The sequence below is a fragment of the Phyllostomus discolor genome, chromosome 3, assembly GCF_004126475.2.
Source record: "Phyllostomus discolor isolate MPI-MPIP mPhyDis1 chromosome 3, mPhyDis1.pri.v3, whole genome shotgun sequence".
Taxonomy (NCBI): Eukaryota; Metazoa; Chordata; class Mammalia; order Chiroptera; family Phyllostomidae; genus Phyllostomus; species Phyllostomus discolor.
The window spans coordinates 96,553,563-96,571,689 of NC_040905.2; the positions used below are offsets into that span (position 1 = coordinate 96,553,563).

The 18,127-nt window shown below is 43.3% G+C and overlaps 1 protein-coding gene across 7 annotated transcripts in view; it reads left to right on the top strand.

Annotated features, from left to right (window-relative positions):
• Window positions 1-18,127, top strand: part of AUTS2 (activator of transcription and developmental regulator AUTS2) — a 1,155,833-nt gene that overhangs the window by 816,792 nt on the left and 320,914 nt on the right. For all 7 annotated transcript variants that reach the window (XM_036019900.1, XM_036019903.1, XM_036019904.1 and 4 more), the window contains exon 5: window positions 15,747-15,776. In XM_036019900.1, the coding sequence (XP_035875793.1) occupies window positions 15,747-15,776 (30 nt within the window). The remainder of the gene's footprint in view (window positions 1-15,746; window positions 15,777-18,127) is intronic.

An 18,127-nucleotide genomic window follows, 5' to 3' on the forward strand; every position in this document is an offset into this window, starting at 1 on the left:
ATCACTTATGGGATTTTTATTCTAGCTTCCCTATGACTGTGATCATTTTTCCTTTTTATAAAATTTCTTTGGAACATTATTTTTGTGCATGAACACCATGCTGGCACATTGATCTGTTCCCTAATGTGTGAGAAAATTTATGTTCAAATCTGTGTACTCAGTTCATCTGGAAATTTAGAAATACCTGGGTTCCAATGACTGGAGCTTCTTACAGATGCCTGACTCCTGGCAGGTTGCTTAATATCTTTAATCCTCTCTGTCTTCCAGCAAAATTGGAATGCTAGAATGTATGCATTGGGGTGGGGAGGGGCGGGGAGGTGCTGTAAGGTTGAAAACAGGAATATAAGTATCTTATTGGGCTGTTTCCAAATGGCCTGATGAAATTTGTAAACAAGTTCTACACATTTTTGCTCTTTCACATATATATATATATATATATATATATATATATATATATATATATCAAAAAAGAGAGGAGTGGAGCTGAAGGGCTAAGGCTCTGGATGCACACTGCAGGATGGTTTTGCAGATAGAAAACTGACCTTCCTTTGGAAGTGGGTGATGGTCTGCCTCACCACCGTCTTGCCAACATGGTGTGTCAGCATCAGCACTTACATTTTTCCCCTATTTTATAGATGAAAAGAAACACAGCTCTTTTTAATTTTCATTTCTTTGATTATTAGTGAAGTTGAACTTTTTTTCATGTGTTTATTGGCCATTTGTAGTTCCTCTTCTGTGTATCGCCCTGTCTGCTTTCGAAAGGAAGGATGAGTCCCCTGGGCTGGCTAGAGGAGACATGCCCCGGTGGCTGTCCCACGGAGCCCTGGGGCCAGGGGTCACCTGGGACAGAATTAAGAGCCTCCTGGGACTGCCAGGTGACTACCAAGTAGACTTCTTCCCAAAGCAGAGCACGGCTTTCCGCACAGTCAGCCTGCAGTCGGCATTCGCTCTCTACCTCTTCATTTGTTCAGAAATATTTTGGATTTTTGAGAGAGGCCCTTTACATTCCACTCAAGCCAGTGCTTATAATTCTTTCCCAACTGGCCTGCTTGCTCAGTTTGGGTTTCTGCGTGGAGAGCCCCATTGGTTCACGGTGCATCGCTGTAGATCTTGCCTGAGTCTTTTACGATCCCTGCCATCCAGCCAGGAGCTGTGACTGCTCTGTAACCTCCTTAGATTTAAATCTGTGGCTCCCGTTCTCCTCTTAGTGTTACAGAGCAGCAGAGCCCATCCATACTGATGTCTTAATATCATTCTCCACTCCTTGGATTTATAGGGTAAAATAAACCCTCTGCCACAGAAGTGTTTATTGATTACTGAAGTACATAATAAAGCCAAAGAATAAAGTAAGATCGAGTAATCGGTCCTGTTCCTGGGGGATGACTGTAAACCCCGGCCTCAGCGGCCCCGGAGGGCTGCCCTGCGCTGTGCAGCTCGGAGGCTCCCATTTCATTAGGCGTCCAAAGAGTACGCAGTAAATGATAGAAACCAGGCAGAAAGAGTACACACTGTGTGATTCCATTTATATAAAACTCTAGAAAATATACAAACTAATCCATAGTGACAGGAAGCAGATCGGTTGTTGGGGGTGCGTAGGCGGTATGGGCAGGGAGAAGAGCGGGGCGGTTAACAAGACGCCAGGAAATTTGGGGGTGACGGGTGTGTGCACCTGCATCTTGGTTGTGGTGATGGCGTCCTGGGTGGATACATATGTGAAAATGGATTAAATAGTGCCCTTTAAATATGGGCAATTTATCTGTGTCATATATATTTCAATAAAGCCACTAAAAATAGTGAGCAGTATAAAGCTCACTTTGTGCTGGGAAAATTTTAAGGAACATTTTGGAGGACTTGTGAGACTCAGTTCCACCTTCACGTTGGGGTGAATGGGGGTTTCAGAAGACTGAATGGTACCATCAGAAATAAAATTATAAGATAAGAAAAAGTCAAGACAGCTCTCCATCTCTTTTTCTTTTTCTACATCTGAACCTTAAGAGGTGGCTTTTCATCACAATGTTCTGGTAAAACAAAAGAAGCTCAGCCCTTTAGAAAACAGCACTAGTTCTTCTCCTACCACCCCATCCTTCTACCATCACATTTCCCCCATCCAGGGAAGAGGCTCTATACTGGGGAAGTGAAAACTGCGCCAAAATGTTGGCAGTCTACAAGGGGACAGGCATTTTCAGCACAAAGAGATGTTTGTTTTCCTTGCATTTTAGCTCTTCATTTTTGACACAGTAGGGAAGTCCAGCATGGCTGCCATTTAACATGTAACAGTGCCGTGGTGTTCTGATTGCCTCCGTCGCAGGGTGTTGAGACCGAAGGCCAGGAGACAAAGCAAATGAGGCCAAAGACGGTGCCTGCTGCTGAGACGCTGGTCCAGTTCTCTGTGTTTGAAGGGTTCTTTTCTCTGGCCTGACGAGGAGTCACTCCAGGAGACTGGAGCTGGAATTTGTACAACCTCTATTCAGTCCCCTTGATTTTAATCAGAAATACACAATTATTCTTTTCCTCCAAATAGAGAAACTCAATCCCCATTTTAAATTCAATTATTGTAATTGCAGCATTCAGAAAAATAGCACATTCATTTTCTAATAAGAGATTGTGGATACGAAATTACTGCGTATAGTATGTCAAAACAGGAAACTTGAGACTGGCAGACCAGTGGGTGTTTTTATCTTGGCAATTTGTATTTTTTTTACAGACAATTTATAGTAATCCTACCCTTCCTTGTTTATGATATATAGAAGGCCAGGTTTTCAAGCCATCTTAAAATAAAGACTGTTGTTAGGTACAATTTAACTTAAAATTCCAGTTATGAATATGATGAATTCGAAGAGGGGCAATAGTGAGGTACCTAATAAAGAGAAAACAAAAAGGAATCAGCCTGACGTGTCTTTGGATCCTCTTGAACCTCCTTCGAATATTTGTAAATCAGTTTGTCTCAAGCTATATTTCTGTTCCTGTAGCTGTGCTTTTCACTGTCTTGCATTTTAAAAACAAAAAGCCTGGTTGGTGGGAAGTTGATGACGCGACCATTATGAGAGCGCCATGTTCCATTTCCCCCTTCAGTGCCAGTTGCTTTCGTTGCCTTCAGGGCGAGTCAAATGTAAAAAGAAATACATCTGGATTTTTATATTCCTGATTTTCTTAAAAGAGTATCCTTATGATTGGATTTTTTCAAGTGTATGGTGTTCCTTTCTTAGGAATTACTTTTCATGCATGTCTCGTGGACACTCCACCACTTTCAGACACCACTCCATGGCCCGCTGTATGGCTCTTGATATCAAATACGCACTTTCTGTGACACCTTACTTCAGATATTTTGCTAATGTACTTTATGAATTCATTCTTTCACATATATGTATTGAACATCTCCTAGGTGCCACGTGTAGGACAAACAGGCTATAAGCAAATTCTGACATATGTTTGGAGAAACCGACTGTGGTATTGAAGATGCTGGAAACCAACAGCTGAAATACAGCCAGAAAAGCCAGAGAAAGCATTCCTGTGTTTGGGGGAGGGAATGGACATTCCGTGTGTCCCATGGGGTAGAAGCAGTGGAATCGTTGAGTGCCTGTGAGTGCCAAGCACTTTCATTATATTCTCTCAACCAGTCTCCATTTTTGCGGTTACCAGAGTTAATGCTCTAGGAAGTATTATCTCTTTGCAGGGTTACTCCGTTGGTTAATTTTGTTAGATCAATCCCTAAGTAGGCCTTGCATAGAAATAAAGTTTGTGCACAAGGCTATCCAAGTAGCTCCTTACTCTGATCAGTCAGAATCTCTGGACAAACTTCAAAATGGCTGGCTTCCTAGTGGTAACAATAATCACTTGGTGGTTTTGATATCCTTCTTGTCTATTAGTTTATTTTGCCAATTTTAATTTGAGTGAACATCTTAATAATGTCAAAGCGCATGCCCTTACTGCACTATGCGTAACCTACAAGTTTAGACCCCATATCTGATACCTATGCATTTTACTTCAGTCCCTGTGTACAGGTTGCTGACTACTATGTGACAGAAGCATAAATCCAAATTATATCCACCGAAAATGTTTGCATCAAGAACCTACAGCAATGCTTAGGAAATTGAATTCTAAAGTGTCTTGCCTTGTTATTTGATCACCAAAATAAAACCATTTGTTGCCTGGAAGATTCCTGTTGTTCTCTTCTTTAAGAGAGAATGATAGTTTCAGTTTTTGTTTGTTTGGGTTGTTCTTTCTGTTTCTGAATAGCATAGTATCAAGTCTTCGAACACCCCCTGAGCAGAAATCCTTGCAGGATGCGATTTCCCCTCTGGCAATAGAGTGACAAAAATAATGAAACCCAACATTTAAATAACTATTGTTACCTCACCTCTGAGTGTGATATAACATATCTTTTATGAAAGAGTTGGAAGAAATAAAAGTCTTTTTTTCTGGATGCTTTCACATGCTTAAACTCATTTAATTCTCACAAAAATCCTGTGGAGTATGTATCATCCCCTTTACATGTGAAAAAACAAAGGTAGGCTCCAAGGTGTTAAGTACCTTCCCCAAGACTGTGTGGCTGCTAAGTGGAGGGGTCAGAATTTGAACCTAGGTCAGCCACAGGCTGAAGGAGCACTTCCCTGAGCCAGGCTCTGTGCTAGGTCCTCCTCTTGAGGGAGAGCTGTCTGGGATGGAGTAGAAATGCGTGGCTGACAGCCAGCCACATTCACTGCTGCTTGTGGTCGTTGCTCCCTCTTTTCAGTTTCAGCTTGAATCTACCCTTTGCCAAGCAATCAATCAACAAGATGTTTCTTCAAGTAGTTTCTTTGGATAGTGAATGAGAGAGAATGGTATACTGTACTTGTTGAGAACATGAACCTAACCATGAACGGAACAGGGTTCAAGTACTGCCTCTGCTGTTGGAAGCCTTAACTTCTTGATAATGGAGGACTTGTAACGCTTCCCTCCTGGGCTGTTGTCAGGACATTCTTTTAAAATGATGGACAGCTGTTGGCTGGCATTTGTAGGAGAAATGTTCTGAGATAGATCCCATGGAGAATTTCTCCCTGAAAGAACCACGCTACAGTGAAATGCAATTTAGGAACCAGGGTTTACTGAAATAGCAGCTCAAAGCTGCTCTACTGTCTGGAATCTCCTCTTTCTCCTTCTGCCTGAGGAGGACATTGTCCCTTTGGCAGGGAATTGAATCATGTAGGTGCTGCTTAGCAGAAGCTACACTCAGTGCTTTATACAACCTTAGGAACTGGAAGGAAGAATGGTTTGCATCAGCTTCGTTACCTGGGGAAAAAGAACTCAGAGTCAAAGGCACTTTAAGAAAGATGCTTTTACTTTGAGTGTTGGAGAAAATAGAACAATTACCTATTGAAGGCAAAGTGGATGAAAAAATCACCTCTGTTCATACTATCCTGATCATTTAATCTATTCAGATTCATTCTGCCTTTCTGAAGGTGATTCAAGGGAAACTGCCTGTTCTTCCTGGCTGCGGGTTTCTTCCCCAGGCTAGGCAGGGCATGTGGCAATTGCCTGAGGTTCCCAACTAATGATGGGCATTTCCTGCTCCAGGAGGAGACTCCTCTCAGGGCTTGAGCTTCATGCACAGTATCACAAATAAGAAATGAACAGGAGGGAGGAGGAATCCATAAATCATCAAGTTGTTGGGCATCTTTTAAGGCCCTAAAACGACACTGGGCCCTGTGATGATTCCAGGGACAGCCAGATCGCTCTCCCGAGGAGCTCACCATCTGCTGGGGACCAGACTTACGTATGTGAAATCAGTGAAGAATTGTATTCTATCTAAACTAGATTTCCTGCACCTGGCACACATACTCTTAAAAAAAAAAAGATAACCTTTGTTGACAAATGAATAAATGAATGGATGAATGAATAACATCTACTGAGTGCTTACTATGTGTCAGGCACTATTTTATACCTTTTTGTGTTAATTACATATTTATTATATATTTATTAACCCAGTGAATGCTGTAGACAACCAGGAGGTAAGTACTGTCAATGGCCCCATTTGATAGATAATGAAACTGAGGCACAGAGAAATTAAGACACTTGCCAAAGATCCTCCAGCTCAAATGTGGTGGAGCCAGGATTTGACTTTAAGCATCCTCCCCCTCCCCAGAGCTGCTTGGACCCGCCCTGTGTGCTTTGGCCTGCCTCTCCCTGGGCCCCACCAGGCCTCTCATTTGTAGTTTCTCTTACAGAGCACATTTCTAAACGAGGACGGTGGTTCCGCTTTAAGGACATACAAATGGCTTGCCCTCACCTGTCAAGCATGATCCTTGTATTTTACCAGGCCCATTATGAACGCAATCTTTCTGTCGAAAATTTGCATACCTCCTTTCTTGAAAAGTAATGACAGCAATTTCTTTCCCTCCGCTCACTTTCTGAGTGTCTCATTTAACGGCACCTGTGAAACCGACAGGCACAGAGATGAGAAGTGAAAGAGAGCAGTTGATTAAATCATCATCAAGTCGGGCCTCAGAAAGTCAATTCTGCTTGCCGTCTGCAATGATATCCTTTTATCTTAAAGTAATGAGCTATGGCACTTTTGCATCGGGTAATGCGATAAGTTCTATTAGCATGTTCCATTTGCCTCACAAGCAAGGGCAAGTCATTTTAGCTAGCTCATATCACTGCAATCAAAGCAATTGGCTTCCCAGGCAGAGAAGAAAGGGAAAAGGCTCAGGGTGATTTCTACGGATCACAACACAGCGGAAAAAATAGACTCTTGTATTATTTTAACCCATAACATACTTTTCCTTTTTACTCATCAGAAAATTTGGATTTTATTAGCTCACACAGGACTCTGAAAGAACCAAGCTTTAGTTGAAACAAACCTAGGGAACTGCAGCCCCACCCAAAGGAAGGAGCAACTCTGATCCAGAAAGGAAAAAGTGCAGCATTCCAGGGTCACACAGAATACCGCCAAAGAACACGGAAGGATATGTCTCCCTGCTAATAACACTGTGGTCTCATAACACAGTCTCGCTTCACACCATCTTCAAAGTCATTTGTAATAGGTCCCTAGGCAGGTACGGATTAATGCTATTGATGACTTAGAATCAGTAAATCAATGACAGAGAGGCAAAGGATCTGGTGCTTAAGCTTAAAAGAAATCTTTTACAAATTACCCAGCCCTGGACTGAGTTTTACCTTTGGACAAGAAATTCATTTTTCTTATTTTGCCAACCACTGAGGCTTGTGGGCTCTGGGTTTTAAGTAAGTTTCATCTTTGGGGTTTATGTGTGTTTATACTTGGCAACATGTGACTTCCTTTCTTCTAAGGGAAGAAAATGCTGAACTCTGTAAAAACTTGTGAAATATCCACTTCTTTTCCTACTTCCAAAATCCAATGATATTTTAATGAGCTAAGTGGAAATTTACAGCATACATAGTGTTTTATGAAATACACCTGGATTTCAAAGGGACAAAAAGAAAAATACTGAAAATTGATTTGTGAGCTTTAGAACTTCAGGTTTAAACAAAATGATATGTCAAAGTATTTTCACTTCTAATGAGTGGTCAGAATGAACCTAGCACATAGTAGACATTTTAAAATTACTTATTGAATGAAATTGCATGATCATCCCGAAGACCCTGGAGGGGGAATAGGAAGTGTTCCTGTAGCCTCTCAGATCACATTGGTCATTTGAGCTCTAGCCAGTTCAAGCTGAGAACTTGCAGAAATGCCAGATTCTGAGGACTCCCCATGCAGGAATGATGGCTTACCAACAGAGAATTCCAGAAGCTCCTGAAAGTTACTCTCCACGTTACCTCAACAGCTCAACATTGGTGGACCTTGTATGATTTTCAGATGTGCTTCTTTTATAACTGTCAGAAGCTTTATTTTTTTAAACTGTTGTTTGGCATGCAAATTTTTTGACTAGGCTTTCATTTTTTCTGAGCAATTTTATTTGATCAGATGTTGACATAGAGAGGAGGAGGAACCAATGACATTTTATAATTAGTAAGAATACCTCAAACCATTTCAGGATTAAACTTTTTTTTTATTAGTAGGGCTCCAATGTCTTTAAATTTCACTTGAAGTCCAAAGCCACTGTGAGAGGATGTAAACAATGTTCAGTGAGAGCTCTGAGGGGTGACAGAGCACAGACAACACCAGAGTTGCTGCACGTGGCGTGCAGCCGCTGCCTGTTTTGTGTGTGCACAGGCCTGGGCAGATGAGAAGATGAGGGTAGACACGTTTTTAGTCACCATGCTGCCACTCCGCTTTCTTTAGTGAGAAAATAAGTGTGTGTTTTCTGCAGGTAGATTCTTCTGAAATTGCCTTTAGGTGAGGGATGTTTTACGGTCTTGGCTACACCACCTGGCCCAAAGGGGAATTAATTTGTTTTGTCACTGGCCAAATTAAATTGTACCTGATGTTAGATGCTGCAGTTTACAAGTTGGGGTTCTCCCTTGTTTTCCTCTAATTTCCTTTAGGCAGAAAGAAGAATAAAATAACTTTATTCAGTGATGGTGTTCAGCCCTGACATCTTTGGTGGCAATGATAAATGGGTTTGAGATACGAAATAACTGTTCCAGCAAGGTCCATTGAGCAGAATAGAGAGCAATGCCCTCCTCAATGTCATTGTATGTGATATATTCAATGATTGCCACTTTCTGCTTAAGAATGCATTCCATCACGAGGTACCTAGAATTCCATCTTGTTCCTTCATTCTGAATGAGGCAGGGAGGTGTCATAGACCTTGACTTATTTCAATTTGGATCAGAGTCTTAAAACACAGATATTGAGATTTCCAAATGGAAATGAGAAATGTTTCCTTTTGAGGAATTACAGTAAAATCATAATCACATCGTTTTTGGGCCTTTTAATGGAAGAGATTTTCTTCTGGTCCCTGACTCTAGGCTTTGCTGGCAAATTTAACCCTGCCCAGTAACTTCAAACATGCATCCCATTGTATTGTATTAAGCTGTACAGTTAGTTCATGTTTCCTGTGCCTTCTTTCTCTGGAATTACTTGCCTTTTAAGTCATTGTTTGCTTGTGTTGCATGGAATCAACCACATTTTGAAGAATTCTAAAGAAGAACATGATAAATTTATCAATATGATTGAGCACCTACTATGTCCCAAGGCCTGGATATATGAAAGTGAGACAGGCATTGCCCTTACCTATGTGGGGATCACTCTCTAGTGGAGAAGACTGGTGGCAAACAGTGAAATACAGTTTGTAAGGGATGGAGACAGAAGTAATTAATTATTTTTAAAAGTATTAGAATTCTAAGAGTTCTTGGTACTAAGAAAAATATTGGAACATGCACTGTGTTTTTAAAGGTGCATTTAAGAGGTGTTTTGTTTTGTTTTTTTTGGTAAAAACTTGGTGAAATGGAATTCCAGGCAGAGGGAATTGTTAAGTGCAAAGACAGTAAGGACTGAAGATGTGACCAGATGTGCCCAGGTGTGGCCAAAGCAAGGGATGTGTTAGGATAGTGCTGCTCAAACGTGTGGGTACAGGCCACGGCCAGTCCATGAGCTGTTTGTCATGAGTCTACTGTGAGGCCAGTATGATAGTTGAGAGTGCGCTTGGAAACTTGTATGGCAATTCAATAGAGTAAATTTTATATCGCTTCAGTCAAATAACATATTTTTACATGTCTTGGCTTTTTATTTTTCTAGCAGTTTATTTTTTTCTGTATATTACAAAAATATTGATCCACAATGTATTGGGAATTAAAGAAAATAAATCAAAATGAAAATAAATGATCCCTATCCACAGAAAGCACGAGGAGCACTGTGTTGAAGGAGCAGGTAGCAGCTGGGAGTGGGGGAGCTGGAAACAGTGTGAAGACCTTTTCATCGCCCTGTAGGCCAGGAGAAGTGTCATGGTCAAATTGAAATTTAGGAAATCTACTGTGGTCAGTAAGGACTTGGATTAGAAAAGGAAGAGACCATAGGCCCTGGAAGGAAGTCACTTGCCTCTTGTAATGATAAAACAGAAGCCAGATCTAAAGCAGTGTCCGTGACCGTGGAGGTAGAGAGGATTTAAAAGGTAGGATCAATACTGTGATGTGGGGTGAGCAAGGAAGGTAGGTCTGCTCGAGGCTGATGACAAGACTCTGCACCCAGGCGGTTGAGTGATGCACCATGATGCACGGGAACAGCATGGGAGAGGGGCAGGTTTGGGGTAAGCAAAGATGGTGGTCTAGATTTAGACAGATACTTGAGTCTGAGGTGTTTACAGGGCTTGAGGAAGGGGGATTAGCACACAGAAACATATTGATAACAGTATTGTTTCCATGTGCTCTGTACCATGTCTTGTCTATGTTATTTACATATATAAACTCATTTTATACTCATCTCATGAGGGAAATGCCATCCACGATCACCCACATTTACGGGTAAGTAATCTGAGATACCGAGAGTTTAAATAACCTTTCCAAAGTCACATAGCTGGCAAATGGTGGGCATAGGGATTTTTAGTTTCAACATATGAATGGTAGATGGGACCAAGGAAATCTTTAAGGACTTCCCTGGGAATCTTCTAGAAATAACAGGACTGCAGATACACTCTGGGGAGATAGTGAAATTACCGAAAGTGCAGAAAAGGACGGGCCATGGAAAGATACGAGGAAAAACAATATTGGTGAATGTGTACAAGGGAAAAATTCCGGATGTTCCATTGAAACCATCCAGATATCTGGCATGAGGGAATTTTAACTAGATTATTTACAATTCAAACAGTGGATTGCAGTGCAGCCTTTTTATAAGGACAATTTTACTCATTAAACTGAAATATTTGGCATATTATGCAAAAACAAAGCAAGTTACAAAATAGTAGGATTTTATTTCTTGAAATGTGTATATATGAAGGATGGCAAGGATAGCGAAAACACTGGGAAGAATTATACAAATATGTTAACAGTGTTTATTTTATGGATGGTAGATTATGGGTGATTTTTTAAAAATTGTAGTAAATAAATATGTATTAGTTTTTACAAGGAAAAGCTATTAGGTAGGTGGGTGGGTTGGCAAGTGGGTGGGTTGGTTGGTTGAGGAGTTTAAGGGGTGGGGCCTGTCTGGGGAAGGAAGGAGGTGACTCCACAGGTTCAGGCCTCATCTGTGCCGGCAGAGGGAGGAGAAGGAGTGATGGAGTGGGTGGGGATGTGTTGGGATGGCGTCCTATACTCAGGTGAGGAACTAGTCCCTTCCTAATTCTGCATCTAAGGCATGTGGTTTGGATTTCATGTCCCCTGTTTCGCTCTCTTGTCTGTGGTGGGTTTGGGTGGCCTCTTTATCTGAAGCCTCACTGACCAGACATTCTCCCCTGGCTAGGGTGTAAGAGCTGGTGGTTTCTTTTCATTTCTTTTAAAATGGTGGAAAATATTCTCAGCTTTTCACAAAGGGCTTTGAAATCTAGTCATGGAGAGTACTCTGTCACCTCAACCTGGTCGTTAGTGTGCAACCTGTTTGCTAATAAACCAATGCGGGACCTCGATGTCAAAATGCTTAAAATGGTCAAATCAGCTGGGACCCTGTTTCTGCATTTGACATGCCTTTTCCATTTCCCAGCCTCGTGCAGAACATAAACCTGAATGAGGAGGTGGCTCAGCGTGAACTCTGGTAAATTGCAGTGGGTATCTAGGGACTGGGGAGCAGACACTTCTTCTTTTAACCTTTCAAGACCAAGAATCATATGGCCCCAAATCCACCATGTATTGAACTTAGGGTATGAAAGTTGTACAGTGTATTAAATGTGAATTTGAGACCAGGAATTCTACCCACACTGACTCTATAAAACAGCCTCCCTTTTTCATAAAGCAGGCCCATAAACCGCTGCCAGCGAAGCAGAAAGACTCCTTAGGTCCATGGCTTGCTTTCCGTCTGGAGTTGTCAACAAACCCCCTTTATGAGTGGAATAGACCTCTTGTATGTGTCGAGCTTCTGGCTTTTTACAGAGTGTGTTAGGAGCCAGGCTAGGCAAACGTTAGGCGCTGTTTGCTGAGTGCATTTATTGCCTTTGCATAATTTATGAGCTGGAGGGGTTGACCATCATTCGTCTCTGCCAGGGGCTGGCACTCGAGGCTCCAGAGAGCGGAGCTGTAAATTGGATGGTGCGCTCCTGCTGAGCTCACGGCAAAGTCCTCGGGTCAGTATGGGAATTTAATACCAGAAATGGAACTGTTTTCTCAGCACACCATGTGGGCCCCAGTGCAGCAGAGACTGTTTTGGCAGACTCTGCGACTGGCCTTGTCGAGGAGCTGTCACTCACCCGGCATGTTGTGTGGGGAGCCTGGGCATTTTTAATCGGCTTGGCATCCGTGCTGTTTCCATAATGGATACCAGTAGGTCTCAGTTCTCCACCATATGCTTAACTCTGGAGACAAGGTGCTTCTGGGTATATCAGTAATTACTTGATGCGGAATTAAGTGGACCTTGAAATTAGAACTGGACTGTTGGAAAGCAGAAAGCTTAACACTTGGATAGAAATAACCATTCCCAGGGACATACTGCTGTTAGGATGGGGGGTGGGTATGGACAGTGGTGGTTCTTTCTCGACCTCCCTACTCCTTCTGGCCCCTGCACACCAGTCCTTGGGGATGTGGGCAGATGCTATGCCACAGCCTTCAGCTGTCATTGATTACCTCACAAGGCAGGCTGCGAACATCTGGGAACATGAGCCAGCCTGGCAAAACCCTCTTCTCTCTTCCACACCCCTCCTGAATCATGCTTTGTCACTCTTGAAAATGTGCCCAGAACTTGGGAACTTCAAGGAAGGCTTAATTAAAGGCAATGGAAAAATCACACAATTAGAACTTTCGTTCCTGATCTACTGTTTTAGGCCTTCAGAGTCTTCATGTCACCCCTTTTCTTTGTCAACCTGCTTGACTTTTTATAGTAGAGAAATCTACTCACAAGGCAAAAGAAAGTAAGTTTAGACAATCCGGGGTTGGAAGCTTAGATGAAAATAATGCAGTTGTCCTTGGTTAAAGCACTGTCTCTAAAACTCTGACAACCCTGTAGCTTTGAGGAGCCAGTGGAAAAGAGAATGTTATCACCCCTGCAGACTATAAGGTTGTGCTGTGAGTTTCTAAATGCTTACAGCGCAGAGAGCTTAGGCTGGAAAGAGGAAGTAGTCTCCAAATTGTGTCATAACACCAAGATGTCCATATGGATAAGGTTTTTGTTATTTTCAACTGAAAACATTCTTTTTTTAAAGGTTTTATTTATTTATTTTTACAGAGGGAAGAAGGGAGGGAAAAAGAGAGGGAGAGAAACATCAGTGTTTGGTTGCCTGTCAAGCACCCCTTATTGGAGATCTGGCCCACAACCCAAGCATGTGCCCTGACTGGGATTCGAACCAGCAACCTTTTAGTTCGCAGGCCGTGCTCAATCCACTGAGCCACACCAGCCAGGGCTCAATTGAAAACATTCTAACAGTAGTTTAAACATTAAACATTAAGGCAAAATTATTATCTGACCAAAAAAGTCCAGAGGCAGGCCGCTCTGAGGTCAGTTCAAGTGGCTTGGTGGTGCCAGCGGTTTTCTTCCTTTAGCCCCATCATCTGGTTTTTGTACTTAGACCGTTAGCCTCCCTTTTGCAAGATGGCTGCCACAGATCTGATCACATCATCATGCAGTCACGTTCAAAGGCAAGAGGCAAGTGCTTCCTGCCTTCCTTCCTTTTTTGAAAAGAGAAAAATTTTCCAGAGCTCTCAGCAGACATTTCCTCACGTCTCAGCCAAAACTGTATCTGGTGGCCACCCTTAGCTGCAAGGAAAGTTGAGAGAGAGAGAATATCTTATCTGTCTTTTTCAATCTTAAAATTTCAGAACAAGGTGCAGACTAGAGAGGGGGTTGTGAATGGCTATGGGTATCTAACCAGTAGTGACTGCTGTATAAGCAAATTTATTTTCCGTTTCTGTTCGTAGCAGCATCAACTCCCATATCCAGGTGGCCACACTAAAAAACCTTGGCATCATCCTAGACTCATCTCTCTCACTTGCTTCCCATATCCATGTGTTATCAAGTCCTGTGGGTTCTACCTTCTGAATTGCTCTGCCATCTGTTCATCCCTTTCTCAAACCACACACCATGCTGGTTTAGACAGTGCAGTGGTTGCCAGACTGGCACCCCCATGTCCTGCGTCCTTCCCCACAGGGCACTCTCTCTCCTCCACCATGGGAAGGGTCATCTTAATAGAATGTCACTCTGATCACGCCACACTCGTGCTCAGGGTCTGTGTTCAGAGTCTATTTCCATGGTCACATGCCACAACAAACAATGTTTCAGCCAGCCAACATATATGATGGTGGCCCCATAAGATTATAATAGAGCTGAAAAGTTTTTTATCACTTTGTGACTTTGTAGCTGTTGTAACGTCATAGTATGACTCATAACTGACGTGTCTGTGGAGATGCTTACATAAGCCAACCTACTACACTGCCAGTCCTATGGAAGTGTAGCACCTACAATTAGGTACAGTACATAATATTGATTAGTTATGACTGTGTTGCAGGTTGATGTATTTCCTATACTTACTGTTATTTTAGAGTGTACTCTTTCTTTTATATAAAAAAAGTTTGCTGTTAAACAGTATATGGTGTTACACCGGCCACAGCCTCATGTATCCCATGTTCACTGCGTCTGTTGGCTGCATCATTTTCTCTTGTGCTTGATTTAAACTCACATTGTTTTATACAGAAACTTGCTGTGCAGGTTGTAGCCTGGGAGCAGTCGGCTACACCGTGGAGCCTAGGCCTGTAGTCAGCTACATGGTTTAGGTTTGAGTAAGTGCACTCTATCATGTTCACAGTGGCATTGCCAAAGAACACATCTCTCAGAAAATGCCCCGGTCGCCACGCAGTGCATGACTGTGCTGCTCACCTGAAAGCTACTTCAGGGCCAGTGCTGTGTCTTGTTTGAATATCTGTCTGGCTTAGCAGTGCTCCTCAAGGGCAGTTGAGTGGATGAATGGATACGTTACTCTACTGTGCATTTACTCTAACAAAACACATGCCTTCTTTAAAAATAAAATACTGTATAATGAAACATTCTTACTTTTTTCCCCAAAAATGTATTCTCTTTTTCCTTCTTTTCTTCTACTGAGGAACCCAGTGCTTTGAGTTTATTATCATTCTCTGGGTATCCCAGACCCAGCTCTACAGTTGGCATTTGGGATCTGTTAGACATGGTGTGAGTCTACCGCCATAAAACTTTTTTTTGGGGGGGGCCTATATTGTTGATTTGTTACCCTGGACTCATCCCCTTGGCATGTTTTTTATAAAGAATATTCCCTCTGTTCTCTGGGCCTCCAAACCCTGGAAGAGGCAGCCATCACCCACTTAGCGATGCTGAGCCTCGCCCATTATGTTCTATTTCCACCCCAAGTCCGCACGAGGGAATGCAGTGTCCAGAGGTTCGTCTCTTGGCTTCTAGAAAAGCACCAGGAGAGAGACAGCCATTGACATTAGGAGAAGGTAGAAAGCCTCCATTCAAGAATTGATTTTGCTCTGAATCCCACTGAATGATCTTGACTCACCTTAATCCTGTGGCTGGGTTGGCCCCTCGATGGGCACCCCCGCTGTGACAGAGGGTGGGCAGCAGAGCCACTTCTCAGCATTTCGCTTCTCATCGGTGTACCAGCGCCTGAACTGAAGAAACTCTTTCCAGCTCAGACGGCATTTCCTATTTCCTTGTCTTGCTGCCTTTTTCTGTACCAGAAACAAAAACCTACTCAATTTTCACACTAACCCTTATTCTCTTGTTTTCCTTTTCTTTTCAGTGTGACAGCGACAGTGACCAGGAAGAGAAGGTAAGACCCCCCCCACCCCACAATTGTGGGCACAGCATACAGCACACTGTGAGCACTGTGGTTCCCCCCCAACTGACTGCAGGTGGTGGGGTGCCGGCTGCATGGTGGGTGACAGCCCCTTCCTCTTCCGTAAAGACACAGCGACCTTTCCCGTGATGGGAAATGGCATTTAATTCATGAAGTCCACTTTTTTTAAACAAGCCCTTTAAAATTGCACATGTGACACTAAGTTTTTAACTGTGTAGAAGATTAGAAAAGAGGAAATTATTTATTTTAATAGCCATCTGATTTTTTAAAAATCTTTGATTGGAACATTCAGCACGCTAGCATGTATTTATAATGTCATGTTTTCATTTCTTTTACGGCCCATATGCTTTTTCCTGCCTTTCTGTACATATCAGCCTTGTTGGTGGAAACGTTAATGGTGATGTTTCTGGGAATGTCATCCTGAGGTGAGGGCGGGCAGGGGAAGTCAGGTGGGAACTGCTCTCTTCTCCTTCAGGTGGGTGGGCAGGTGGGAGGGCACTTCTTCCAGCAGGTACACACACTGTTTCAAGGCTGATGGCCACCAGCCTCTGTGTGTCCAGTTCGCATGGATCAAGAAAGAAACTGTATTTTTGAGCTTTCAGAAGATGGGATCGCTGCCTGGTAAACTGAACTTCCTGCTGCCTGAAACAAAGGGGTCATTTGTTTGTTTGTTTGGTCTTTCTTTCTAGATGTTCAAATCCTCCAACCAAATTTCGTTTCAACTGTGATCCTACTTTAGGTATTTCATAAAGCATTACCTGAATATTATGGTTTCCATATTACTTGGCACCAAAAGGAAGGGACTAGTCCCCCCTTCCCCAGTTTCTGGATCTTTCCCGCAGAACTGGTCTTCCTGAGCCCTGTTTTGCGACTGTCCCCTCATACATGCTTGCTGATTTTACTCAGAATCTGCAGCTCACAGTTAGTGGGATCTTGCCATCAGCCCAGATTTTTCCCTCCTTCTCTGCTGCCAGCCTCCCAGAGAGATGTAAAGGCTCTTGTTCTGCACTGTTGTTAATTTGAATTCAGCATATGTAGCCTGTTAGAAAATGCGAGACATCATCATTTGAGCAGGTCAAGCATATTCAGATGAAGACAAATGGTGCTTATTTGATTTCCTTAAAATCAGGAAATGAAAAAAGTGCTCTCTGGAGAAATCATGTTCTGCCTGACTTGGATGATAGACCAATGCATGTCCCCCAGATAAGAACAGACTCTCGCCCTGAGGTTTTTATCTCTGAAGGACGGCCAGGACTGTCAGCTTGCTGACATGTGCATTATCCATGTCATTTTAAACAAAGTGACCTACGGAAGGGTATGCTGTGCTGTGACATGGTAATGGGCTGTTGGATGACAGCAAAAGTACACATTGAGAAGGGGGCTGTGGATTATTCTTTTGTTTAACTGACAAGTAGGAGCTTCCTAAGTGCAACCCCCGGAGTCTCAGCTCCCTAGGAGCAGGTCGCCTGGTGTCTGAGGGCCAGCGTGCAGTGGGTGCCAGAGGCACATGGACAGCAGTAGAGGGTCGGTCCGAGGTGCACCCACTGGCGCTGTGGAGCCATCAGGCCGCAGTCCCACATGGCTGTCCCCATCACAGGCACCCAGGGAGGGGTGGCACTTTCTGCCACTCCAGGAGCTCTTCTACAAGTGATGGTTCATCTCACTTTCCAAGTGGGTGGCACTCCTCCATGGGGACGAGCCTTCTTGAGGGTTTCACACCCGAGCAGACATTCTCCCTTTAGGTGACACTGTGAATCCTGGAAGTGCTGCTGGTCTCTGGTGGTGGTAGAAGGTGGTGAGGATGCCCAGTTTTGCACTCTGTGGAGGAGTCTCAGTCGGCAGTCTCCTCCTTGACTACACGTCCCCATCACCAGGGAAGCTGTAAAATCCCAGCGCCTGGGCCTTGTCCCAGGCCCGTTACCTCAGAGTCAGTGGAGGTTTCTAGCACCACTTGTCTAGATGATCATCTAACTAGTAATTTTGGGAATTACCAAAGCTGCCTGTGGTTTTCAGAGATTTTCCCCGCCTACTGAAAACACCTGAGCTAATCCTTTCTGGGGACCTGAATTCCCAAGTCTTTGCTGTTCAGTCTCTGAGTGTAGGAAGCAGTGAAGTGTCGGGCCAGACTGCCGGGCGGTGGGAAAGTAGCCAGTGCCCGCCACTCAGAGTTTAGGATGATTTCAGGGCAGTGAGGAGAATAAGGAGATGTTTATGGGCAAGTCCACAAGAGTGGGGACATGACAGGGGAGGGGGGAAGGACGTGTGGAGTGTTCCTCCGTCCTGTGCACACTTCCTGTTTCTGCTGCTCCCCTTGTTTTTCCTGT